This window comes from Syngnathus acus, chromosome 9 (genome assembly GCF_901709675.1).
Source record: "Syngnathus acus chromosome 9, fSynAcu1.2, whole genome shotgun sequence".
NCBI lineage: Eukaryota > Metazoa > Chordata > Actinopteri > Syngnathiformes > Syngnathidae > Syngnathus > Syngnathus acus.
In genome coordinates, this window is record NC_051094.1 from 7,828,626 (window position 1) to 7,856,387 (window position 27,762).

The 27,762-nt window shown below is 41.4% G+C and overlaps 1 protein-coding gene across 2 annotated transcripts in view; it reads right to left on the reverse strand.

Annotated features, from left to right (window-relative positions):
- The window catches only part of ccser1 (coiled-coil serine-rich protein 1), a 69,885-nt gene that overhangs the window by 16,394 nt on the left and 25,729 nt on the right, over positions 1-27,762 (reverse strand). The window contains exons 8-11 of one of the 2 annotated variants that reach the window (XM_037258315.1): positions 24,835-24,912; positions 20,239-20,316; positions 16,716-16,796; positions 8,934-8,982 (exon numbers count right to left, since the gene is read on the reverse strand). In XM_037258315.1, the coding sequence (XP_037114210.1) occupies positions 8,934-8,982; positions 16,716-16,796; positions 20,239-20,316; positions 24,835-24,912 (286 nt within the window). The remainder of the gene's footprint in view (positions 1-8,933; positions 8,983-16,715; positions 16,797-20,238; positions 20,317-24,834; positions 24,913-27,762) is intronic. The other variant, XM_037258314.1, reaches the window with a different exon arrangement.

A 27,762-nucleotide genomic window follows, 5' to 3' on the forward strand; every position in this document is an offset into this window, starting at 1 on the left:
TGACTATAGTTAAACAAGATTTAGCTGTTCCATTGAGTGTGCCGACATTAAGGAATGGCCACTTCGCACAATGGCGGCACATTGACCTTTACATCGTGGTTCTGTAAACAACATGAAATTCATTACCGACAACATTATACAATCGATCAGTCACAGATAGCTGATGGAGAATACGACGCTAACGTAGCAAAATATATCCACCCATCGTCCCATCAATTCCACCCACCCACCTTCCCACCCAACCCAACCAGCCCACCCAACCCAACCAGCCCACCCATCCAAACATCCATCCATCCATCCATCCATCCACCCACCCATCCACCCATCCATCCATCCACACCTACGGAAAATTCTTTACAATAATTTTACTTTGGACTCAAAAGTCAACAATGAAATACACTACAATCTATATTATGTTATTAATTGTTTAATACAGTTGGTTGCTGGTTGAGTAATGATAGGTGTCTACTTCCTGTATTATTTCTCTTCCCAGTGGCTCTATATGACTTCCAACCGGATAATGAAGTCAGCCTTAGTACTGTGACAAATCTAGCTTGGGTGAGGAGACTTGAAATTGTTCATCTTTTTCCTCTGAGTGTCCCGCTTTAACACGAGCAGAGAAAGTTGAATGGTGGACTTGGGCTATTATCCGAAATGTACTCGTTTGACTCAAATCCACTGCTCAAGTGAATTTGCAGATGACAAAATTCAAGCGACTGCAACGCTATCATCAATCAATGTCAACTTTCTGTTGGCGCCTCTTGTTCCGGAAGGTGTGATAGTGACTTGATTGCCACATTTAGAAGGGGAGAAAATGAAGAAGAGAAGAAGATGCCGCTGGAGTACACTCGCTGAGGTCACATTTAAGGTAACGACGGTAAATCAGGTCGTCTTGATTGGTGTGAGTAATGAGATGAACGACGGGAGAGACGGAGGACGACGCCACATTCAAACCTGTGCTGCCTGTGACATCATCCCTGCCTATGGAGGGCAAACAGGCCATTACAGAGTCTATGGCCTAACACACTACATCAATAAATCAATCAATTACGCTTACCATTACTGGAACACCAAAGCACGATATGTGATTTAGAGTGGAATCGTTAGCGAATCGACATCATTTGCCATCATTTTGGTGAAATCGCAAAAACAAAACAGAGCATTCAACTTTAAAGGTTCCTCTTGTAACAATAAACCCCAAAACAAGTTTGACAGCTCCAAGTTTGTTGAGTGGGCCAACTGAGACACTCCTACCTTGTTTGTTTTCTTTAAACTCCTCCGTCATACCATGCTGCTTACTGGCTCCACACAAAGGGAAGAAGATGCGTGGATGAGAAGAAACATGAGAAGACGACACAGTGGTGAGATGGCACAGTGACATGAGAGCAACAATGAAGTTACAAATACAAGCACATGGGAAAGATGGATGACACGAAACGGCAAACACGAACAGAGGGCACACATATCCATAATCTAGCCCAATAAGAAATTTTTTTCTGCCTTCCAATCAAATCAGCAGCAAATTACTTAAGATATTACAAATTGGTATGTTTTGTATACAAAACACACATTTGAAGAAGACGATGAGAAATGATGCATGATGTCAGGGAAAGATGAACATTTTAAAGTCCAAGTTTACTTATCAAAATGATTTATCATCTGATTATGATTCCAGCACACAGACGGATGATCCATAAAGACGGAAACAAACAAGCAATACTGGTAATGATCGGTGCTTGATCAAGGGGTAACGGCAGTTCAAACGCATTCATGCACAAACAGTATGGTCGGGAAAAATTTTCAAGGCACAATATTAGGTACTCCTAATGAGAGCCAATAAAAGGGAAATGTAGCAACGATTCTCCCATTTCATTTCATACACTGGAGTGGTTGGGGTGTTTGTTTACTCAACTGCAAAAGTAATTGTGTTTTTTTTTTGTTGAGGGGGTTATTAGGGCTGATGGTGTTGTTTGCACAAATGCACATTCATATTAATCCTTCCGTCCATTTTGCAAAATAAGCCATCCATTTTCTCTATCTCTTGTCCTCATGAGGATCATAGGTGAAGTGGAGCCTATTCCAACTGACTCGATAGACACAAATGGCCATTCATACTCACATTCACATCGATGGGCAATTTAGAGTCGCCGGTGAAATTAACACACGAGTTTGGGGATGTGGGAAAAAGCCAAAATTTCCGCAAACCGCTCTCTGTGGAAGCGCCAAGAGTTAGACGCGTCAGTGGGAATTCTGAAAGCGGTAGATCAAAGCCTGCAATGACCAGATGAAGGGGGGGGGGGGGGTTCGAATGAGGACTCTCCGCAAACGCTCACGTCCCGAGCTCACATGTTCAGTGTTGTTCACATGAAAGGAAAACTATACGCACAACATGTGCTGGCTAAGTGAGCAGTGGCCCGACTGACATCCTGAAACTCAGAGTAACACGTATTTTGGAAACCATAATATTGCAACACGTAAACTATGTCAAGAAAAATACATGTTGTCATTGTTTCGATTTTTTTGACTGTACGTGGAGAAATTCAACTGCCACAAGTGCAAGTACACTGTTTCCACACTTGGCCGGCTGCAGCAACTCAGGGACAAATCCCCTTATCAAATCCAGTGCTACTTCCTTACCGTCACAGTTTTCTGCTGTAACAGCACAAATGAGTCCCATCCATTGTCGAACCCCAAAATCGGCAGAAAACATACGCAAAAATACTCAATGTTTTTCGGTATAGCAAACTCCAAACTTCTCAGTACCGGTTCCACCTAACACATTCATTACAGGAAGTTACACTAATGTTCCATTTTCAGGCTTCAGTTAAAAGAAAATGTCAACAGAGACTATATAAACTGTTTGTAGTTGATAATAATGTGATGTCACTACGTCGGCTCCCAATTTAGCCAAAGGGACGTATTGAGCTTGTACCTGCACATCCCTAGAGTCCCCCCTCCTCCCTTTACTCGACTCCAAGGTACCCTGTGTCATTGTAAAGATAATTATATATTAGCATGTCTGTCTTTCGGTGCCATCTGTGTTCAGTCAGGTGCCCGCCGTCCTCCACATCCTGTGCCGCTCTGGCCCGGCCTGCCTGAGGGGGAGCATCGTGGCGGATGGGGACACAGATCACAGGCTCCCACACAAGTGCAGACTTTCTCTCTGGTTTGCACGCATGCACACTCACACACCTTCTGTTGACAGCCTCAGCGTTGCACTGCTCTGTGCAGTCCCTGGGGCAAGCCGGCAAAAAGAGACACGCAGCAGTAGTCGCCGCAGTCCCTTCTGCCCTGTTCTGTCCCATTCTGTTGTCATTGGACTAAAGATAACGCTTACCTTGATAAAGTTACTTAGAGGACGGACAGAGGGCTCAAGACACTTCCGTGCTGTCTGTAAAAGCAGGCTTCTCTAGTAACGGCACTGAGACATAATGGGGAGGTAAAACTCTCGGGGGAAAAGAAGTAAGAATTATCCGTCCTCAGGGTTAGGCCCATTTACGCGACATTTAAAAGGCAACTTTTTGTTGCCATTTTGTATCGAGTGCATTAATAACATGGAATGTGGGCAGGAGTGTTTGACCCAGCAAATGTTTTTCAGAAAGCAACCTAACCTAACCTGTGTATAAACGCCACCAACACAGAGCAGGAGGTCTGGCAATTTTACGCCTTTGGTGGTAGCATTAGAAGCTCCTTGCAGACTGTCTCTAAAAGCAGTCATTCTCCCAGCCATGTCCCGTGTCACTGATCGATATGAATTGCATGATGTAGGGACAAAGTCAATCCAGCAATTTTCTGCCTTCAGCGGTAGTGGGAGAAGCACTGCCTGGAGGAAGACATCTTTTTCTGCTCACCGTTTACTATTAGAAACAAAGAAATAGAATGAGAGGACAATCAACCCAAGAACTTTCCCACCTTGAGAGGTAGTAAGCCGAAAAGGGGGACAAAGTTGATGGGGGCAATGTATGTAAGAGTTGGATGGCATTTTTTTTTCGTTTTTCCTGTATCTTTGTTCTGTATAAACATGGACATCACGGATAGGGGACAAATCCGACCAGGTAAAGTTCCACCTTTAGAGGTAATATCAGAATATGGTGACTTTGTGGTGCAGTATTTGAATTTATAAAGGTTCAAGTCCTTACTTTTCCTTCTTGTTGTGTTGAAAGCAATTGTCGTTGTCCAACAAATATGTCAGTTGTGTGTGAACGCATGATCGTACAGTAATATGCTCCATTGCCCCGCCACTGGTTTAAACAGGCTATTCTGATTCATAAATTAATTGTGGTTTAGATTAGTGGTGACGTATAAAACACATAATTGTCAAGAAGAATTTTGACTTGATTTTCCGTTTAACAAACATTTGTATACATGGAGCATATATACTATATATTAAAGTTGAAACAAGGTTCCCATTGTCAGAGGTTCACCTCATCCCCACCAATCCAATAACCAAACTACTTGGCATTAACATCAGCATCGTCCTTCAACTTTGCAGAATGCCTCGATTTTTATTGGAGACATCTTGAAAGAGTTAAGCCTTTCACCGAGTGTCATTCTGTTGTGATAGTGCAGATGGAGGGGGCGGGAGGAGGACAAAGATGGATGAAAAAAGTAGAGCCAGAGATAAAGAATGAAACAACAGGAGGGAGGGAAGGAAAGAGAAGAAAAAACAAAAGAAAAAAGCCACTGGGACTGTGGGAGGATTATACTTGTCATTGTCGAATCTCAAATAAGTAAACAACAACTATTTTCTATTTCTTCTCTTCTGCTCTTGCCAGTGCCATGCGTTCCGTCGCCCCGATTGCTATCTTTTGGCTTCTTAACTTTTTTGACAGCTCATCTCTCTCATCTCATTCCACTTCCCTACAGCAGCTTTCTTTCATCCTCTCTTTTTTTTCCCGCTTGCTCCATGTGTCACCACAGTTCCTCAACTCTCAGCACGCATTCTCTCTTCAAAATCACGGTTCTTTCAAAAGCCCTGTATACGCTAAAGCGAGGTAAATGCGCACATGCGACATCCTGAGAAGAATTCCTCCAAAAAGGCTTCCTCCAACAAAAAAACAACTTGCCAAGAAGAACAAAAATCATCTTCCACCATTGCTGTCCTTTGCCTACTGTGTCACAAGACTTGTTCTGGTTCGATGGAAAGGCAAGTCAGAGAGGGCGGCTTAAAGAATAAAAAAAACAACTAAAAAATCATGCTTGCTTGAGTGCAACATTGCACGATCACAAGAGCAGATGGGCGGCTGGCAAATGTAGGTAGTCCTGGTGGCCTCCGTCAAGGAGCCGTGAGGGTAGAGGAGTGTGGCTGTTCCCCTTGGGGAGTGTGTGTGTGGGGGGGGTGGGGGGGCAAAGTGGCTCATTAGTGTTGAATAGTGCACAGGAGAACATGGAAAAGCTGTGTGCAGGCTTGTCTGTTTGAGTGCCTCTGTCTATAATTAGGAATCGCCGCGAGTAGCGCTGTGGATCACAGTCAGATAAGTTGTCTGGCGGTGAGCCAGGGTGGAGATAACCTCACATCAACACACACATGCACAGAGGACCATGTGTATGTGTGAGTGGGACACTGCAATGTGCTGTGCTTGTTTGGAGATGACTTGGTTTTCCCGCCCGCAAGTGATAGGTCTGATTTTATTTCCAGGTTCTCTGGGTTCCTCACATATTCCAAAACCATGCATATGCTCCTTATTTTTTATACGAATGGATGGGCTGGCTGGCGACCAGTCAGGTGTAAACGACGACTTTCACCCAAAGTCAACTGGGATAGAATTCAGCTCAATCATGGCTCTAACGGGAACAGGTTGTATGAGACGGAATGGATGGACTTCCGACAGGGATCGCAGAACCGAGTGCAGTTTGATCTTTGACCGCGGCCACAGAAACAACTGTAATTCATAATCGGGGGATGCCTGGGACAACCCTATGAGCTCCTCAAACTGCTGCATCAAAGAGAAAGTGAAAAATGCTAACGGTTCTTGCCCTCATTCAACCCCTACAAGTCACATATGACATTATGCAAACTGCACATGCACACTTCCTCCGGCAGGCGACCTTCAATCTTTCATCTCTGCAACAACCGCCACTGGGCATACTTCATTGTAAACCCACGCTCGTTCGTCTCCACCTGCGACTCATTCCTACGCAAACACGCACTCGCATTAAGTCAATATAAATGTGCCACACACCGACTAACTACTAAGTGCGGCGCTTGGCAAATGTAGTTGTAATATTTACAAGACGCATAAAGAGCAAATGCATTTACGACATTAAAGTTCACAAACACGGCGGTAACGCTGGCCGCCGCTGTCAGGCCATTACGGGGCCTTGCAAAAGCATTATGTACTAATGCACCTGTTAACGACGCTGGTCAAGAGTCTTTACGACTGCAGAGTAACGCGGATAAAACAGCCACGTTGTTTGGAGCCCTATGAAAGGACTTTACTCACAAAGTTTTGGTTTGAACTCCAACTTTCTCCATTTCTGCAGCATTCCACCATATTATAAGCACGCAAATCTCATACAATGTAAGAAGCAGCAACGCATATGACATAGTTTGTCTTATAAAGGTGAAGCTAAGGTGAATGAAGCAAAGCTCAACTAAATTGGAAAGTCAACAAAAGGTCAAACATCGGGTTGGCTCTTTTTAATCTTCGATATGTTTGGAAATCAGTCGTACTTTCTGCTGCATATAAGAATAGTGATGAAAAAATATGCTATTCAATAATGCATTGGAGCAAACCATTTGTGTGAGAAGGATTAAGGCTTGAGTGTGACACAACCCGATCTGATTGTCCCTTCCTGCGGCGGCCATCTTAGCTGCATTGGCTGGATCGTTAGTAAAAGATCGCCCTTTTTGTAAATCTAACCTAACATGCTTACCAAGACCGCACACAGTCTGTTAAATTGATAAAGAAATTTAGCGCCTGTGAGTTAGGATCTTATTAGAGCAAGCCCTAAAAGGGCAGTAAGCACACGCTTTCCCTTTTTTTCTTTGTCATGTGAGGACCATTAAAAAAAAAAGTTTATACATCAAAACTGATCGCGGTCACAATCGGTTTAAACTCATTAGTACTGTTTGCCCTAAAACAGGTCCACAATAGAATCGTAATTCCACAGCGCCACATTAGCATCAGCCTTCGAGGAGTTTAATGAGCGAGAAGAATCACCGGCACAAATGCACACAAGGATAAAGATGATGAGGGTATTTCTCCTAAAAAAAAAAAATTAACTGCGTAAAAATAACTCGTATAAAGAGAAAGTGCTGAGGTGCCCTTGCACATATAGAACAAACAAATGACACGCTATAGGCAGTCATTGTCTCTTCCGACTTTAACCTTCACACACACACACACACGGATGCACACACATGTGCATGCACACACGTAATCATGCACACGCACGTGCGCGTACACACCTACAACGAAAGCAGGCAATCAGAAACTGATTGATTGGACTTTGTCAACATTTGATGTGGCATGTGTGTGTTTGTGTGGGCGTGTGCACATGCGTGTGTGCGTGCAGTGTTATCAGAGTGAAGTGGTTGAGAATTTGTTTCTGAGAAGTTGACGGGTCCCGGCGTTCAAACAAAGGTTCTGTCCGAGGTAAAAGTTCAGACAGTAGGGGTTACAGGTTGTACGAAAACAGAAACGCATGCTTGACTTAACTCTTAAAATGCCAACAATGACTTGAGTCGTCCAATGGAATCAAAAACATTCAGTGTCATGTCGTTTTTCTTTGGGAGGTGCTGATATGACTCTGATGCGCTTCCACTTTAAATGTTATAAATTCAAAAAGGGTGCACGTGTATGTAGCCAAAGTTATCAAAAGTGTGGGGGGGTGTGATGTATGAAAAAACAGCGCACTTCAATCAGTGTAATGCGTCAAAAAGGTCCGCTTGCTTGATTAGATGCGATGATTAGACACACGTGACCACTGTTTCCAAGAGTAAGTGTGTTTTCCATTGTTCAATTCCTGCGACCATGAGGTTTAGTCAAAAGCCACATAACGAGTGGAGAGAAATGGTCAGTGCCTTTCTTGGTCAGACTTTCTTCCCCTTACTTTCTTTTAGACAAAGACATTTTGGCTATCACGACTTCATCCTCTCAAACCAGATGAGCTAGGATCTCACGGGGTTAGGGTTCTCTAAGTGCAGTACAGTGGCACTGGGCAGCATTCCCTTCTACGTAACAGGACAGGGAGCATTCCTCACTTCAAGGGCCTCCATACCGGGTCTTGATTCACACATGGAAAGATCCAAATATGTTTGGGCTTGCTTTGACAAGAAATGTTTGAAGAAAATCTGAATATTATGTTGAAAATAGGTGATAAGGATTAGATCCTTACCACAAAACTAGCCAAGGTCAGTGATTCCCAACAATTGCTCAACGGTAGATTAATACACTACGAGAGATCACGAGGTGCGCTGCAGGAAATAATCTATTATTTATTTCATACAAATAGTGAATGCTCATCTTTTTATGCCAGCAACGAATACTGACAGGTTGAAAAATGAAATTCTCTTCCACAAGAAAGCAGAAGGAACGATTAACCTGTCGACCTGTTGCAATTCATACAAGAGAATAATTGTGTTGTATTCAATTAAACGGGCACACACAAAATGAATTTGTGAGGAAACTAAGAAAAGTTTACTATTTCGGTATTTATGCACTTTGTGTGACATCTGGTCGTGTGCACTGATATTTTTCAAATGTAAAATAATGATGTGCCTTGGCTACATACAGGCTGGACAAGATTGGTCAATGTCTCAAAAACTGCCAAATCAGCATATTTGTGATGTATAAACAAGCAGCATGTATTCTGCAAGACCCAGTATAAAGACCCCCTAGTGACTTGGTTTTCTCTGGCACATCTAGTTGTGTACACGGGGCCACTACAAGACAATCACGTCCAAGGGTGATATCAGAATAGACACTCACTTAGTTGTCTCCTTGAGGACAACGTGGCGCTCCCATGCGCCTTGATGCCCTAGAAACAGAAGAAATGTTGACACAAAAAGCAACCAGTTTTGTAAAGGGGACAAAAAAAATCAAATTAAAAAAAAAAGAAGGGGGTGGGCACAGAGACAAAAGAGGGATTGTTGTTAGTAGGCAACACTTAAGAGTATTACACAGCAAGCAAAAATCAACCTCGATGTAAATTCATCATTGGAAGACTGGTTCGGGTCTTTACTCATTATCTGAGCCACAAAAGTGTCGTTTGAATCGACACAAATATACAACCACCGATGCAAAGCGGTATACAGCCACCAATACAAAGCAGTCCACATTGTTTGCTGGAAGACAATAAAAAGAGCTGGATCACAGGATGTAAAGATTCTGCAGAGAATGGTTTGGTAAGCCACGTAATATACGATCATTAAGTCTCCATATTCGAGAGACTGTTTACATGCTGCTGTTTTGGTTAGCAACTGAGTTTAAAGTCCTACTGGGCTTCTTCATTTACTTCTCACACACATGTCATGAAGACACTCAAAAATGTTAGCTTAACTTGATTCCTCCCCAACATATCTCTAAGTCAAGATGGATCACTTCAACATATTTCTTCGAGACCAACTTCCTACTGATGCGAGATTTGGCACCATCCTATTGTATCATAGCTATTTTAGAAAGAAAATGTGAATAGTTTTTTAGCAAAACGCTGGGGAGGAATACCAATGGGCGAAAAAACTGAATAGGTGAATTTATAACGAGTGAACCGTGGGAGGTTAGTGTACGACAAAGGACCCAATTTTGCCAATAGAAAAGCATCTAAGTCTCCAATGTTTTCATTCAGCCGTAGTCAATTTTATACAGTCTCGCCTCAAGTTGTCTCAACCCAGAAAACTAACTAAATGAAATAAGAGACGTGAGGTGGAAGCTAAGGGCAGCGTGACTCATCTTTGCAAGACTCTATGCTGCCGCCGCCTCCAATCCGGCGTGACCGACGCTCGGCATCAGGGGAATTAATGAGGAGTATTGATGACACTTGATGGTGTACTACATGCCGGTAGCCATGCGAATTTAACAAGATGAGCAAAAATCGCTTTTGGTGTTACGAAGGTTGTGGTGAAAAATGTTAGAATGTAAGAATTGGGGGGAAATGGAGGACTTATAAAGCTTCCCACCTGCGCTCATAAGTACGGCTCTCAAGTGCTTGCACGCAGAGGGCTAATTCTACAGCAGGCAGATGGAAAGTGGCCTTCAACAGTAAAACTTGATGATGGCATAAAAGCACAATTAAACGCCTTACTCCCAACCATAAAGATATTACCTGGGTCTGGATGGAGGTCTCATTAGCAAAGGACTTTCATGGGGAAATGTAACCAGCCATGTTCTTTTTATGTCATCATATAAATAGCATTTGCGGAATGGGGCAAGTATGTGGTCTCATAATGCCTCAATTAAAATGCTATGTTGTGGAATGTTATTAGTGTCATCTAATGCAGCCCCAGCTATTTGCTTGCTGTTAATAATAAGGTGGAGTTGTAGTGATCGCATTTTTTAAATCTTTTCTTAACATGCGCAACTTTGAGGACTTTACAATAGTCTTATTTGAGCGTGGGCAACTTTGGGGGCACAATTTAGGGGGATTTATAGTAATCACCTACCTACTAGATAAGGGGGGAATTTATATTTGATTAATTTCAACCTGTGTGATTTTAGTATTTTAACCTATTCAACGTTTGGGGAAATGATTGTAGGTTTTATTTGAGCCAGCCATGGTTTGGGGTATGCATGTCTCAGTTCATCTTGTGCAAATTGTGGATGGTCATGGCAATCTCATTTTTTGAACTTTTGACCCTGAAAGCATTGGTTTTATATTAATATGTCATAAATAAGATTTATAGCTGTGAAATAGTTGACTGGGTGACACATGAGTATTAAAAGTGTATATCAACAAAATGATACACACAGAAAGTAGATGTTGTGAGAGGAAGTGATAAGCACTGACAGATGTGAGGAGAGGTATACAGGTGAAACAGCGGGCATAAAGACAGGGAAGTAGTCGGGCCGATGATGAAAAGACTTCAAGAAAGACACGTAAAACGTTTTGTAGATGATGGAAAATCAAAAGTGGAAAGTAAGAAGAAAAAAAAGCTGTGGGAGAATGAGGCTTGAGAAAATTGATCGAAATGTGGAAAAGGCGACAAATTAAAAGTGGGATATTAGCAAGATTGTAAAACTTTGAGGTGGAGGGAGGGACACGACATTAAAAAAAAAAAATGTACAAAAACTCTAAGTAGGGCACCGCACATTTCTGGGTCTGTCTTACTGCCGTGCCATTACTCAGTGAGGACCACGATTGTACAAAATGATCTAGTTTACAGGAATAGGAGACCTACATAGTTCCAATCAGTGTTTGGAGCGGCCCTCCTCCTTCTGCTGCCGCTTAAAGTGGCAAGGAGTGCTGATGACGCACGTTAACATGATGCGTGTCAGCACACGTGTTCATGGAGAGTCCCCCACATTGGGGGGTTATTGCTGCAGTAACATAAAATAGGGATGAGCTTAAAGTCTCCTCCCCCCCCCCCCCCCCTGGCTGTAGTGGTCAACAACGAAAGGAATCGATAACTGTTCTTGCTTAGTTGGTAAAAATGCGCGGATAATTTATTTCATGTGACTAAATAAAAAATAAAAATAAAATCTCTCCAGGTTTGCAAGAAAAATTATGAGTATAGTTTGTAGAAATGCACAGTGGGCAGACTCAAGCCATTTATTCACAAGTTAGAGAGCAGTGTAGAGCCTTAAAAGTCCAAGAGTAAGAGCTGGTATCTTTCTGCCTGTGCGTTTTAAACCAACACTAAGGCGACCCAAAAGTTGCCATTTGACGCAAGAGTGGACTTTGAGAATCCTATTGGCTGGTTTTTACAAGCGCCATAAGAGCAGCTACTGATACTACCTCTAAAGGCGGAAAATTGCCGGGTCAACCTTGTCCTCCCGTTCTGTTAGTCGATTTTATTAAACATCAAGAGGCAGTGTAAAAAGGGCTTCAAACAACCAACTCCCAATGATGAGAGTCCACTTTGTCCCCCAGATTCCATTTATAGAACAATGGCATGAAAAAAGCTTTAATATTTTAAAATAATTTTAAAAAGTATGGAAGGTACTCAACTTTGCTCCCAAAGCCAACCAACCACCTTCAAGGCTGCTGCCATTAAGATTCATCGAGAATGCAACATTCAATTTCAAATCCACTCCTTGTTAGCCTTAATATCGACACATAGTTCACGTCTTGAGCACGATATGTAAATAATCATGTTGAATGATGACAGGGTGAGTTTTGGCGGATATGGAACAAGGCGAAGCAGCTGAATAAAAGCTGCAAGCCATTTAGAGAAAATAGCGTGAGAATGAGAAAGGCAACAAGAGAGAAGTAACCATCAAGAGCCTTTGATTCCCCCCATAAAAGCTTCCTGATAGGAATGCCCATGAAATTAGCTTGGTGAAATAAAGCAATTCCAATCTATTCAATCCCCTCTAAAAACTTTCAAACAGCTACCATACCTCCAAGCTCATAAGATTCTCTGCAGGGCGTAAAATAGCTTTTCTCCTTCTCAGGCCACACTTCCTCTCTCTCCCGCTTGCTCCCTCTCTCTCCCTCTCTCTCCATCTTACCCTTTTTAGAAGTGCACAATTGAAAAATGAGAGGAGAGGAGGTCACACTTTTCAATCTGGGTTTGCGTCTCTTGCAATATTACAGCTTGTCAGCTTTGGGTGAATGCGTGGCCCCCCGTTCGACGCAGCAGCCTGATGTGGAAGAGGACAGTAGAGGTTGCACAAGTTCAGACTTAAAGATGACACTAATGTGATGAAAGTGGCGTTGATGACATCGAGTCACCAATGATGTCATATTTTTCAGGACGGTCATTTTTCAAAAATTCCCAGAGAAGCCAATGCTTTGCAATAATCTATATCAACAGAAAATGTAAAGCTCATACACGATGAAGAAAAAAATAATAATCAAACTATTCATTGATAACATTTTTTTTAGTTCTTCAGAATGTGAACAAGATTGGTGACCCGCTCGTGGGAGGGTTAGCAAAAAAAAAATGTGCCTGCTGTTTTTCTTGAAATTGGCTGTTTGCATCACCAAGCTTTCTCTTCACTGCAGTTTTTGAAAACGACATGACTGAGACAGAGTGAAAGGATATAATTTCCTTTTGGTGGTGATTAACTGTGTTTTGATTTGTAAAACTTTTTTTTCCCCTGTTGAATACTTCTGTCCATCATTATCGATTGCTTTTTGTGAGCACGAGAGGTGTTGTGCCTTTGAGTCCATCTGTCAGTGATGTGACATCAAGAAGGAGCAAACGCAGAGTGCTACCATAGTTTCCGCACAAGCTGCTAGCTGCCAGATGCATGTCACGTGTGTGTTATTCTCTCCATACTTGCACGAGTTTTCTTCAGTATGCTCTGACTTCTTCCCACATTCCAAAGACATCCATGTTAGGTTGACTGAAGAAAAGTGGTCATTTGTTTATTCGGGACATGTGCCTGAGTCCAGCTTCAGCGGATAGATGGAGCAAGACAAAGTGGGACGCTTGACCTTTGCAAGAAGAGGCTGAAGAAGTAGAAATAGCTGCCCCACTTTCAGACACTCTTGCTGTTGCTAGCCAACAGCGCACCGGGGTACCTAACCTACATAGCTGCATTATCATCCTACACTCTCTCACAAGCATGGTCACGGGAACGAGAAGTGGGTGGCATTGAGGTGGTGGTTGGGGCTGAAATCAGGCCGCACATGCTGCAAGCCACTGCTGTGGAGAGTCACCTGCGCTTACTAGCCTACCTTGCTAGCGGGCAGCCAGATGCTCTTCTAATTAAGAGCCCATTCACTGAAGAGAGGAGGGGCCGAGCATATGGGAGTCTCCATAGCCACTCTCGGTGCTGGCCTTAGAATAAATCACAAGATGTACGCTTGGGCGCGGGCCAGACTTCTTCCTCAATTTGGATACTTTGTTAAAGGAGACTAAGGTCAGTGTGGATTTACGCAGGATTGAGAAGAGTTCTGGGATTTACGTTTTGGTAGCTATGAATTCATGCAGGGTTTACAAAGGAGTTCTGTTCTCCTGGTGGCATCAGAACCGGATTTGCACATAAATCTAAATATGCTGTAGTCTATCACTAACCTCCACTACGATAGTAGTACAGCAAAGTCATAAATACAGAATTTTGGATAAGAATACAAAATGAGAAACAGTGAATGAGCCGGTAACACAGTGTACCCTCTTGTGCCGCGCAGCAATGTTTTCTTTGAAAATGGCTTTGGAGCAGAATTAATACAAAATAATAACAGGAAGAAGAGGAAATCTGGGTGTAAATTGCTACCAGGACAGCAGCATAATTTAGTAAGCTAAATGGATATATAAAGCTCAAAATAGCTTATTTTTGAAAAAAAAGGGCAGTTCCAAGACAGCCTCTCCAAAAGAATGCATTAGAATGCTTTCAACTTCTGACAGTGCTGATGATTATTCTATACCTGAGGAAAATATTAATTTGCCACTGAGAAATGTGTGTAAAAATTGTTTCTGTGCCCACAGATGGAATCTAGTCACAGCAGCAAGTCATTCTCAATGTACTCCTGGCGTGCATTAAATCAAGATGTGAGCATTAATGAAATTAATGAAAAATTGATCAGAGGAGCGCAAAAACCTAAAGGAACTCAATAATTCAAGTTCTAGGAGAGGACTGATTAAAAAAAATTAGCACCACACTTGAGGGCTCAATTTGTTAAAAATTAATAATAATAATAATTGTATTGTTTGTATACAAACATGTCTGGAGTGTCATCGATTAAGTGCAAAATTAAACAATTAAATCTTTTGCTAGCAGCCTGTTTTTGCAAATATGATCGTCTGTGAGCAAGTCATTACGGCATCATAATTATTTACATACATTTATAAAATCTAGTAATTTCATCCAATGTTACAAATGGAAATCACGTTCGAAGTCATCCTTGATGCTTTACATACTGTTATGTTAAATGAAGAAGTTTTAACGAGGAACCAGGGAACTATTTTAAAATGCCCCAAAGATACATATTCCGAATAATGTCACCTTTAAATCATAACATTCCATAACATCGATGTACACAACACAAAAGGTCTGAATCAAAAAGCCCTGATAGCATGCCCACAAGACAAAGTGAACAAAACATTAAGAAATGAAGCTTTAACAAACAAGTAGCTCAGCTAAATGGATTCTGCGTTAATGGCATTGCCGTGCTTATAATTGAATTCCGCCATGAGGCATGACAACACACATAACACGATAATGACTTGATGCTACTGTCTGTGGCATAAACGCAACTTATTTCACTCAAGCTACTTTGACGTTTTTCAAGACATTATTGACTTGGCTAGCCGCCCACTAATGGCTGCGACGCAAAAAGCACGCACGCACGCACGCACGCACACACACACACACCCAGGCGATGACAAATAGACACAAGGCACTCGCCACGTCACACGCAAAGCCTCACTTTTTTGCGTGCTCAAGCCGACAGAAGCGACGCGCATTCAATAGGGCGAGGCCATCACTGAGTGTATTATTGGAAAAGCATTAGTGGGAGTAGGTGTGCGCCGCCAGAAGGGTGTAATAAAAGCCTGAAATGTGGGTAGAAAAAAAAAAAAAAAAAAGGAACAGATTAATATGTATAAATGACATCAGGTCAAAATGATGGAGATTCAGCACTGCAAATGCAAACACAAGTGTGTGTGTGTTGACCACATTTTGTGCGATCTACAACCAACACGGACTAGAAACTCAAATGTACAGTTCCCTCTATGGGTTCTCTCTTTAGTTCAGATATTGGCAGTATTTTTTTGGAAAGCTGTCAATATGGAGAACTATTTTCAAAACGGCTGACAGTGAATGAGTTAACAGCCTAGTTATGAAGCCATCAGCAAGTGAGCTACGAGCTAACCAGGCTGCAGGTATGTGAACCATCTGTAGTGTCTAAATTGAGAGGTGAATGCTGGTTCAAGGGGACTGCGTGCACATAAATCCACCTTCACGTTCGCTTTGAACCAGAAGCTTTAATGACCGCGCGTAATTGCAAATCAATCAGCTCAGGCTCCCCATTCGATATGATGCAGTCTATATGTGCCAGTTAAAAAGTGTTGGGAACATGAAGACTACTCTAAATTCTGTAAGTCGGAAAACACACACAGGGCCATCTGTCATCTCCATCTGTAGCACCTGAAGCTCAACACTGTGGCGCTGGACAACATTAACTGGTGGAGGAGAGTCAACGCAGGTCGCTTGCTTATGGTACCTCATGTCGCACTTTACAGCATGCTGATAGTCGGATTTTATTCGGGTGACCGGTTATATCACACGTCCTATTTTCAAACCAAGTGCTGCAGTCGTTACTTATTTTGTCGCCAGTGTATCAGAAAGGGAAAGTGACCCAAACACAACGACCCTGTTTCCAGCACAGGGAGACATTCATTACGTCGACAGCGCTCCCATAATGTCAGTTGGTGGTAAAGCCATGTCAAAGGCAGGTAAAATGCGTCACGCAGTGTCCTCCCTACTGAGCATTGTGGAAATTGAAGAGGAGGTAGGTAGGTAGCGGACAAACCGATGAATGTCACAGCATTTTCACGACTGGACATATGATGGATTAGAGCTTCAAAAGATGCTCTTAAGGAGATGGGAAGGAAAGTAAAGCAAGAGAAGAGACTCGGGCTAAAATAGATTCTGGAGCTTGCTTACCTCTGGCCCCATGTGCTCCGTCTGTGTGGCACGGTCGCTCACGTGGCAGTCTTTTATCTTCAGGGCGGCTTTGGCACTCTCCTGTAAGGACAACAAACAAACACGTAATCAGCCGCCCAAAAATGCAAAAAGGGCACATCAAATGGAGTGAATCAAAACAAGTGCACAATGTTAGCAACCTTCAACATGCATTCATCCTTTGGTGTGTATATGGAAAAGTCATGAAGTTCACTTGAATGTCCTTCTTGGGGATTTACAGAATGTCCAACATTTCCACTTTTACCCTGACCACACAAAGTTGCAGACAGCCATTTTATGTGCATGGCAATGTTTGTAGAAGGTTGCACGTTCCTTGGAATTCTGCACTGCTTACCCCGGGAGCCTTTTCTTCTACACAGTAATAAATTATTGTGACGCCCCTGCTAGCACACAGAATGGACTTGATGTGGTGTGGACTTAAATTGAAACAATTGAATGAATTAGGAATGCTGGGAGAAGTTAAGATTTATGTATCATAAGTTGCTGGGCATTCTTTAAGAGACATATTTCCCCAATCTCATCAAGGGAAAAAAATCTGGTCAGAATTATTTGAAGTGTTAGCTGCTAGGGCCAATTGAACCATGTTGCTAACCAAAACAGCAGCATCTAAATAAGTCTTTCGAGAGATTTGGTGTAAAGTCTGCAAATAGTGGTTTATCAAAATGAAACTTGTCCTCATCCAATCCAACAACAAATTTGTCCACAAGTTTCATGTGTTTTAAAAACGTCTCACCGCCCGTTTGAAAAGCCAGTCTGCATTTTTACAGCGCTACGTCGTGGGCTGAAGTAAAGTCCTTTCAGCAGAATGCATCGGCGAGGAAGAGCGGGAAAGCTGTTAAAAGTGACAGCCAGTGATGGCCGGCCTGTGAGCAGGTCCTTGTAGGAGATAATTAATAGGTTTCCACTGGCAGATTTACAGACGCGGACGGGTGGAGCTTTGGCTACGAATTGCCTTTTCCTTCAAAGTGGCGCACTTAAACTTGGCAGCGGCAGGCAAGGTTTCCGCTCTCTTTCCCTCTCCCCAACATAGGAGGTACACGCCAGCGAGCTCGAAAAGCTCGTCTCTGTCAATTTAACAAAATGAAATGCAGCGTTGGTCTGGGGTTTGTAGGTTCAGTGTACTTTACACAGCTTCTGAAGGAAAACTGAATACAGCTGGTGAAAAGAGACGCGAGTCAGAGATTTTAAAAGATACTTGAACCATGAATAAGTAGGAGGCAGGTAAAGATATGTTGTTTTTGGTTTTTTTTGCTTTCTATCCTGTGTTGTTGTTCTGCCGACAAGGAACGTGTCCAAGTCAACCAGTTTTCCAGAATTTGAGGCAACATGTTGAATGAATGTTGATAATATCAATAAAAAGAAAACAAATGTTCATTCGTTATAGTCTCATAATAGTGTTGTTTAATAAAAGTCTTTGGGATTAACCTGCAAAAAGATTGCTCATCAAAATTTGAAATTAGCTTATCAAAAATTGGTTGTGTCACAAACCTGCTTCTCAATCAAAGAAATATATAATCAGAGCCGAAAAGGTTTGAGTTTATTTGTGGCACGCGGCAACTCAATGGGACACGGCATCTTTTAGAGGGATCCATCATGCTCTCTGCTGATTATAATTTGGTTAGTTATTAAAGTATTAACATGTGCACCATATTAAATGGTCCTTGTCAGAACAGGTAAGCGATGCAAGTGTCAAGGACAGCTTGATGAGAAAGAGGAATGAAGGCGGCGTTAGATTCAAAAGACTGAGAGACAAAAGAAGGCTGACAAGATTGAGATGCGAGCGGCACAGACAGCAAATCAGAGAAAGATGCCAAATGAGACTCAAGTCAGTGGCTGGTGACTGGCATCTCTCATTATGCTCCGCCGTAGGACGCCGGCACATTATCCTATTGAGGCCTGGCATCATGTCCGCGTTGTGCCGCTTCGATAGAGCAGGTGACAAATGACGGACAAACAATGATGACAATATTGTGGCAAACAACACTTAAAGGGGGTATATTGTGGGGAAATGGACTTTTTAATTGCTTGTGTAAACAGAGTTGGGTCTCTGGAGTGCCTGCCCGCCTATCAATTGGGAAATTAAACAACCAACCCAATTTTTGATGCGTGTGTTTCTGAAAACGTGTCTGAACGAGCATGCACTTCCAGTTTTGTAACAGAGGTGCTAACTTGCGTAACTGCCCTTGACATGATCGGCTAGGCTGACTGAAGATTCAGAGCCATTTTCAAGCATTACATTGACATGTGTTTCATTAGGGGTTTTTTTTTTTTCTTCAATAATTCTGTTAAATCACAATTCAGGAGTAATGTTGGTTAGTTTTAAATTGTCATTATTACTCTTGTCAAATTCAAGTTATTAATCGGACTCGCACCCCAAACCTCTGTTCCCTATTTGTGTTAATGTCAGCAAATGAAAATTGAATTAATTTGCATCTTGCGCATGTATAATATAGAGTCATTTCTTTGATCATCAGTTATTTCACCTTTATTTTTCGTCTTTTGAGTCACTGCACTTTTGAGTGGTATTTAGTATAAAGAAAACATTTGTAGTCATTAACAGAAAAGTTTGACACATTTAAGTTTTAAAGAGGGCTAAAAGAAAAAATCCCACGATCCACGCTTCAAAGCTAATTATGCCTTAATTCACATGCATTAAAACTGCGTCAAAACATTCTCGTTGTTTTAATAATTTAATCCAAAAGTCGAGGAAAGTGTGCCCATAGTAAATTTATAAGAGCACATTTTAAATGTTTTAATGTCTGACGCCGTTCATCCATAAAAAATATTAATAGCCCAAGCCACAAATTGTATTTTATTAACTGCATATGGGAGTCTGTTTGCTCGCATTGTGCGCTATTAAATAGAAATGATGCAAAACAGCAAGAAACAAGTCGTTTAAGACTTCGGGTAACGTTAGAGCATCTTTAAAACTGCGCGTTGAACAACATATGAGAGGTCACCGTGCTTTTATTCCTCTGATATATAGTGGACGGACGGAATGCTGTTATGGTTTAGCAACAGAGTTCAGCTTGGCTCAGCAGTTAACTTTTTATAAAGGATATATATATCATGGAAGATACTTTTGGAAATGACTTACACACAAATATTTGTGTCTCGGGAGTATTTGGTGATTTGTGTTTGCTGATGTGTCCACAACAGGCAACGGATCTGCCACATTACAGATAATTACACTAAGTTACTACCTGCTGGGGGTTTTTTTCCCAGAGAGGAAAAAGGATTTATTTGTCAAAAGTGAACGACACATTCAGCAACTAATTGGGGATGTGGTCCATTAGAAACATAGACACTATTTATTTATAAAACACATGTCAATTATGCATGATGAAGCTATTTGGTCATTTGGACCTATTTGCTTCGTAACGCTCTCCCCCCATAATCATCGAAATTGAGGGAAAGCTTTTCCATCTCCAATAAAGATTATAAATTCAAGTCCCCTCGATGGTGTACGCATAGAGATTTTTACCAGTTCACTCTGCAGTCGGAAAATCAGCTCGTCTTTCTCCTTTAGTTGCTGCAGCAACGTCTCCTCTCTGCTCCAGTCCTGAAGACAAGAAACAAGACAGCTTGTTGCATATGTACTCAAACATGACACTCAAAGCTGCAGTTTTATGAAGTCAAATATGTTGTTCCGTTGTTGTTGCGTTATGGCATATCTGAAACTTCACATTTTATCTCGCAACAAAAAAATGGACCGATTGAAGACACTTGGAGTCCGTTCTGGAAAAGTAAAAACACGAGTGAAAAGTAGCGATTTTATACACGCATGGGAGACAGAGTCTCTGTGGACCTTGCAATGTTTAGAGTTTCAACTCCGAACATTCTGTAAAGTAATGAGACTTAACCAGGTTCCATGCAAAACAATTTAGGAAGTATAACTGCCAGCTATAATATTACTTTTGCATAGAAAACAGCTTCACCTTCTTGTCATCGCAACCTTTCAGTCTTTCCGAGATAATTTGATGGAATTATCATACCTATAGTCATAATTAAATACGTATTTAGTTACATAATTACGTTGTAAAGTATATATAATTTTTGTCGGAGGATTTCAGGCAACATGCTGGCTTTTTGTAAAGTTTGAAATACGAAAACATGGCATTTCCTTCCACTTTTATGCGGATGTCAGTAAGATCTATGTCCCGCTGAGCGAGAAATGATGCGTTCTCCTGCAGACCAGACGCTACTGGAAGTGGCGAGGACTAAGCGGAGCCTCAGAGGGGATCGAGCCTTTTCTGTTGCCGATGCTTCCCTCCCTAATTAGCTCCCCTTGAAAGTTAGGAAAGGCCCATCATTGTCCATTTTTAAAAGTCATTTGGAGACTTATTTTTATTCTTTGGATTTTGAAACTGAATGAATGAATTTGTGTTTTCACTGTCTTTGTGGTTGTCCCATTGCGATATGTGAAGCACTTTGTTCCAACTGCAGCTGTTGTAATCCTCACAAGCTTGTTTGCTAAAAAAAAATGCTACACAGAGTGAAATTTTGTCAAAGGATAAAAGGCTTTGGGAAGAAAAAGTTAGAAAGACAAGTTTGAGAAAAGTAGACAGGTGGTCAGGTAGCCATTACTTCTTCAGAAGAGAAAAATGGACAGGAAAATGTAAAAACACGGGAGAAAGGGGACAAGATGAGATAATGGATAGAGGGCAGGAGAAGACGGAGAGGGCCTGAGGCAGACCATGATGGTGTCTAAGGGATCCTTGGAGAGTCATCTATCTGAATGGACAGCCGGCAAAGTCAAGGATATATAACTTTAACATTGCCCCTCGAATCAGCCTCAAAAAGCATGAATCTTTTATATGTTTTTTTTTTCTCCATCCACACAAGTTTTCTTCTCAATATGGTGATCCATGCTTTTATTTGATACTAAATTAATTCAGTAATTAAAGTGTTTGGTTCGGCTTTGATCTTGTGTCACGATTAGTTTAGATTCATTACTTTCTCTGTCATGTTCCATCCGTAATTAATATATGATCAAATGTGGTCGCGGCTGGACAAAATCTGTTAGGTCGATTTGGCTTTGAGCAACCCCTCAAAATGTGTCAAATGAGCCAAAAATGTCTCCTTCGAATCAAAATGGCTGAATTCAGGTTTATTAAAGGAGACTTTTGTACACAGACCAAATTTCAATATAGAAGGGGAACATGGCTTCAGGGGCCAAATGAATTTGGTTGACACTGGTGAGGGTTTTAAAAAAAAAAAGGCAAACTCCCCTTAAATACCCGAGTGCACTTAGAAATTAATTTTGATGCCTTAACTCTAGAGTGCCGGTGTTGCGAGACCCAGACCGTGCTCCCTTTTTTGAATTTACAAACGATCACCTTGCTTGAATAGCTTCTACGCTCTGACATGCTGCCGCTCTGTCTGCCCACTTAAAGCGGCTCTGGCACTCCCATTTCCGAACGTGCCCTTTTGGTCTTGTGTTTTTTTTGTCGCTTGATTCATGATCAACCTGCCTACCACATTCTCAAAGGCTAGAAAAGGAAGAGTCAATATTTAAAGGTCATGCCCACGACATCTTGCAACATATCATCAGGATGAACACGTCTGAAAAATCTGGTGAGCCTTTTCCTTTTTGACATCCCCAATACCCATGAAACTGCATATTGTGAAACAAAAACTAAAGTTTGGACAAAGAAACAGCGACATGCTTTTTAACTCAACCATCAGGTTGTATTCCGGACAATCTCTCAGTACTCCATTGAATGGTAAAAGTGGAGCATAAGAATGTATTTCTAAAATAATGTGATTGGAACTGCCTCAGCTGGGGGCTGAGGGAGGGAAGAAATCTGATCAGAATCAACGGAGTGCAGCCACTTAATGTGATTTTGTGCCACGGTTGAAGGCACCCCATGCTCGCAATCAGAAGCCTGCTGAAGAGGCCGTGGAGATGAATTAGATTCCTCAGGTTAGCAGAAATGATTCCATTTGCTCACATTCAGTGCACGCTGGCACTTAGAAATCATTAATGCGTTGCACAAGCGTTTCCTTCCATAGGTTTCGTGAAACGTTATGGATGAATATAGTATAATAACTTGTTCCTCCTTAAATAACTTACCTACCTGCCTTTTGCATCTGATGAAAAGTTGTAATTTATTGCGGATTTGAAGCGCAAGTCAAAATTGTTTTTCCTTTTTATACTCTTTGAGCTGAAATCTTATGAGGGCCCAATAATGATGATTTAAATGTTTTGATAGCATATTTTGTTCATAAAATTATAATCTTGTGGTACTTCACTCCCAATTATAGCTGATCAATCGAAATGAAGCAACACAATGTTAGAAATTGGGAGTTACATTTTATTCCAAAGCTAAAACGTGTCTAATAATTAAATTGTGTTTGTGCTTTCTATTTTAAAAAAAAAAAATCTCTCAGTGTCTCACTCTCCAGTCTTCATCTTTTGAGTCTAAAATTGAGTTGTTGTAATGAATAATTGAGATGCAAAAGGCCTTTTCACATTTCATTATTTTTGGCTTTTCATTCCAACCCAGCAGCTCATATCAAGCATGTTAAAAACTGGAGGGGAAAAAAGAACTATTATAGTCTTGTCTCACACAGTCATCATTATGCATAGCACTTGGAATGGAACAGACTCAGGGCAATTGTATTTGTTTCAATCGGGAAAAGTTGATTGGGAGGTTGTCGACGGAGCAAATTAAACTTTGAAGTCAAGGAGCAACTGTTTTCATACATGCTGTTATGACACGGCTGTACTCTTCAATAGGAAGTGCATCCTCGGTGAGGGCTACGTTCCATTATGCATTATTAATTTCAAATTCTGACACGGTGATGAATGCCTCGCCTATAAAAAGATGTTCCCAGTGTGCCTTGAAACGAGAGGTGAATGTACACAAATGTCATTTAAATTACCTGTGCCGTCCTAGAACGCTCCTCTGAATACACATAATGAGCGGGCGCTCTTTAACGCACTAAAACGTTGCAACTAGGGCAAATAAAAAAAAAAAAACTAAACTGGGGCGCTGTGTGACACTGCAGCCTCTCAGGTGACTCGCTGAGATTATTTTTACTCCAACAGACATTTACTTGAGTGCCGGACAAATTCTCATCTTCTCACTCCTCGGCTGATCCATAGTCGCTTGCCCTGAGCCATCTTAAATTTGACCTTAAAAAAAAAAAATCTTTAACTTTCTACTCGCCATTCCTTCGACTAAAACACTGTCCTGTTCTCGGCGTTTCACAATATTTCATCACTCCTGCTCACGCTCAATCCATCAAACTGACGAGCGACAACTCTGCACACACTTTGTGACATTCGCTCAGTCATTCCCTGGATGCATGCGGCATATTTTGGGCGCTCCGTATTCGTGGCAAAGGTTGCTATGGCTTTTTGTCATTCTCTTTTACCTTGTAGAACAAAACAAATAGCAATGACATTATTCAAAGACTTCTGCACTGATGGAAGGTCAGTCTGAATTTTGTGGTAGATGGTACAATGATAGTGAAGCTTTTATTTTCTAATCTAATAATAATGTTCCTCTCTCATGGAGCAGAAACTCTTTCCTGTAGTGTCGTTCAAGACACATTTGTTGGCTATTAGTGACGGAAATGCAACAGAAAAACTGTATACTATTGTATATATATGGACGAAAAATAGATATTGGACGATATTGTTCTTATTAAAAGTTGTCTTTAAGACCAGTACCATTATTATCCCAAGGGGGACTCATTTTCTCAAAATAAACGACAATACAATAGTATATTTTGTCTTGTTTATCTGCCTTATTGAAGTTCAATGTCATACTTCAGTGTAGGAAATTAGCCCTCACTGTGCATCTCCAAAAGTCACTTTTTTTTTTTTTTTTATCAGCCTCCGCCTTACATACCTTTCCTCCATGTGAGCTGTTTGCACGTGAGCTTCTGTATTCAAGCTGTGTCGCAGCCTAAATTTCTCCCACTGATCATCCATGTGGGTCAATAAAGAGGGCGCGCATGTGTAATTGTTCTGTGAAACTAAGTTGCTGTCCAGCTGATCCTCGGTCAGCCCATTTAACACACTTTGGCCATGAGGGAACAATTTTAGATAACAAAAATATGGATTTACCTTCAATGGAAGTGATTTTTCACTGCAGGGGCTAATGGGTAGAGACTGAAGACTGCTGGCAGGACTTGTCTCTGTGCTCTGTAAAATAAGATAAATGTAATCATTAGCGTACATGGTTTCGCTTGCTTCGGAATACCTGGGAAGACAAAGTACCCAAGCACAAGGGAAGTTCAGAGTTAAGATTCCAGGGCCAAACCTCAAGACTGTGAGACGGGTGCTAAAAACTAGCCACCATGAAATACAAATAGTACCTTGCTCGGCCAAAGATCTCCTTGAGGAACAAACAAATCTTTGGTACTGGTTGAATCACTTTCCGATCGGAGACCTTTTACTTTTGGCTAAGCGAGAGAAGGCTAAAAGTGTCATCTTGGTCCATTTCGTCAGCTTTTATAATCTAAGGTACCTGCGAGACATGTCAGCTCTGGGAACAATGTAAACTTGCCGGTTTATTAGATATGCTGACCTTTTAAAAAGCAATAACTCCCAAGAATTATAGGTGCGACGTGGTCCTAAATGTGCCATTGGTGATCAATGCCCGACCTCATGGAGGGAGACGACGGGGCAGTCTCTCCATCTTATCTTTTTGGCCTTTCAAAAAATAAACACATTTTGTTTAAGGTCATTCGTGTCCCATGGGCTGCATCGTCCGACTGTCCCGACAATTAGATGTGGTTCAAGTAAAAAGCCTTTCGGATTTAGCAATTGGGGGAGAAGTGAGGAGACGGGGGAAGGATGGGGGACTGCCTGGGAGCTCCAAATTTAATGACTTGCACTAGCCCGAGGCAACATGTCAAAGGATGATGAATGGTCTTCAAAAGTAAAGCGGGCTTGGTTGTCTGACACACCCCTGTAATCGCATTCCTATGTACAGGTATGCTAATATAAGGATGAAATGGCCATCGGAGTACAAATAACACATTAGCCCGACTAAATCTAATATTCATACAAACAATGTTGTGTAAAATGTAAACAGAACAATGTTTGGAAATTTCTTTTCAACCTATTCTATATTCAATATATAAAGACAAGTTTTGAATTGTATAATTTTGTTTCTTGACAATGATTTACATCTTTCAAAACAATTTTCCACATACTGTCAGTAATCATCACAACTTTTTTCTTTGCCATTACTAGTACCCTACTGTGGTTTGATCATAGAGGCGTTCAAGTGTCTCTGATGTGAGCGAGTGTGCTGGAGTCTGGCTGTTGTGCCGGAATCCACGACTGACAGTGACAAATGAGAATATTTTGTATTGGGCAACAATATAGAAAACGTGGATGACAATGTGGGGTGTTTTTTGGCCATCTAACCCAATAAACTAACAGCAGAGAATATTTCAGGTGAATAAGTGCATGTTTGACAAAATATACTGGCCCATCAGCTGTACCGTAATAGAAAGTTTGCATTGCATCTGATATTAAAATCATGTAATGTATGCTCTCCCAAACTGTCGAGACCACACCCTAACAAGTAATTGACAGGACTCTAATTATGTTTATAATTGCCTATTATGGACCATTGTTGGCGCCATCGTAAACGGAAGAATCCCTTCGCAGCTCATCGTTGTCATCTTTGGCAGGAAGTAGGGGAATCAATTTGATATGATACAAGCGTAAGCTTGGATCACGGCGTATGATAATCGAACTCCAACTGTTTTTTTGTTTTTTTTATTATGCTACCTCCTGTTGTTTTTATTTTGAGACTGATGCAACCTGATTTTTGGTTTCAAACGAACAAATGGAACCGCTTACGCTAAACACAGAAGAAGAACAGCTGGGTGCTCTGCGCGAAAAGGTCAAGCGGATAAAATGGAGTTGACAAAGACATGCCGAGTCACATGGAGTCACAATGGAAGCTCAAATGGTGTACACAGGAACACAAGCAAGCATCAGGTTGAATTACAGCAATTTTTTCCCCCTTTCGGTTCATCTGCAAATGCTTCTTCCACTCATATAATAATCTGCACTACTATCCTGATTTTTGGGCCAGGTGAACTCAGTGAGAACATGCAAACTACATTCGAACCCAGAATCTCTTGACTGAGTCCGTTTTTTTTTCACTATTATATCATCAGGTACTGCCCGCTATGCCTATTTTCAAGGTATATTTGTTTCACAGAAGTCCACCGAGTAAACATCGGTGGAAAGAAAATTCGCGGATAGGTCCTTTGATGTTACTTTAAAAGTGCTAATAGTTCTGACGTGGGGTGACGCCACCTTTCATACAGATTTCTCTGCACATATGTGAGCATCTTTAACAAAACTAAATTCAGTAAAAGGTCATGCACCTGTTTGGTGACACAGTGCTAATGGATGTGCTTCGAGCTTTTGGCGGAAACCAGCACCGTGGCCCAGCTCTTTGCTATGGAAATGTACTTCATGGAAAAAATATTTTAAGCATCATGGCTAGATATTGTTCAGTCAAAGGTTTTACTATAGTTTTAAACTGGAAGAAATTAAGCTACATTAAATGATTTTCATATGTGGAAAAACAGTATTAATGAAAGAATAGCAATAATTACATGTAGGTAATCGAAAGAAATTTAAATGGATGATGCTTCTGGTGCGAGAGACTCCGGGTCAAAATAGGAAATGTTTGCATCTATAGTGGCAAATCCAATTTAAAAGCAAAGGGATGCAGGCACTTTAATGTACAGTATAAGTGCGTGTGTGCGTGAGTAAACTTCTTGCCCTTATCCTCAACACTGATTAAATTACAAAAGGTGATAAAGATAAAGAGAGAGGGAGAGTGAGGGTGCATATGTAGGGTCCACTCGGTGGTGATTTAATGGAGCTGAAATCTAGTTAATTAAAAAAAGAAAGGAGGGGGGGGGTGATTGTGTCCAGATGTAATCACTACATATATCCTTAGCCCGAAGCCTTGCTGCTTTAAACAACTTCTGCATTTTACAACCTGAAAAGACCCCT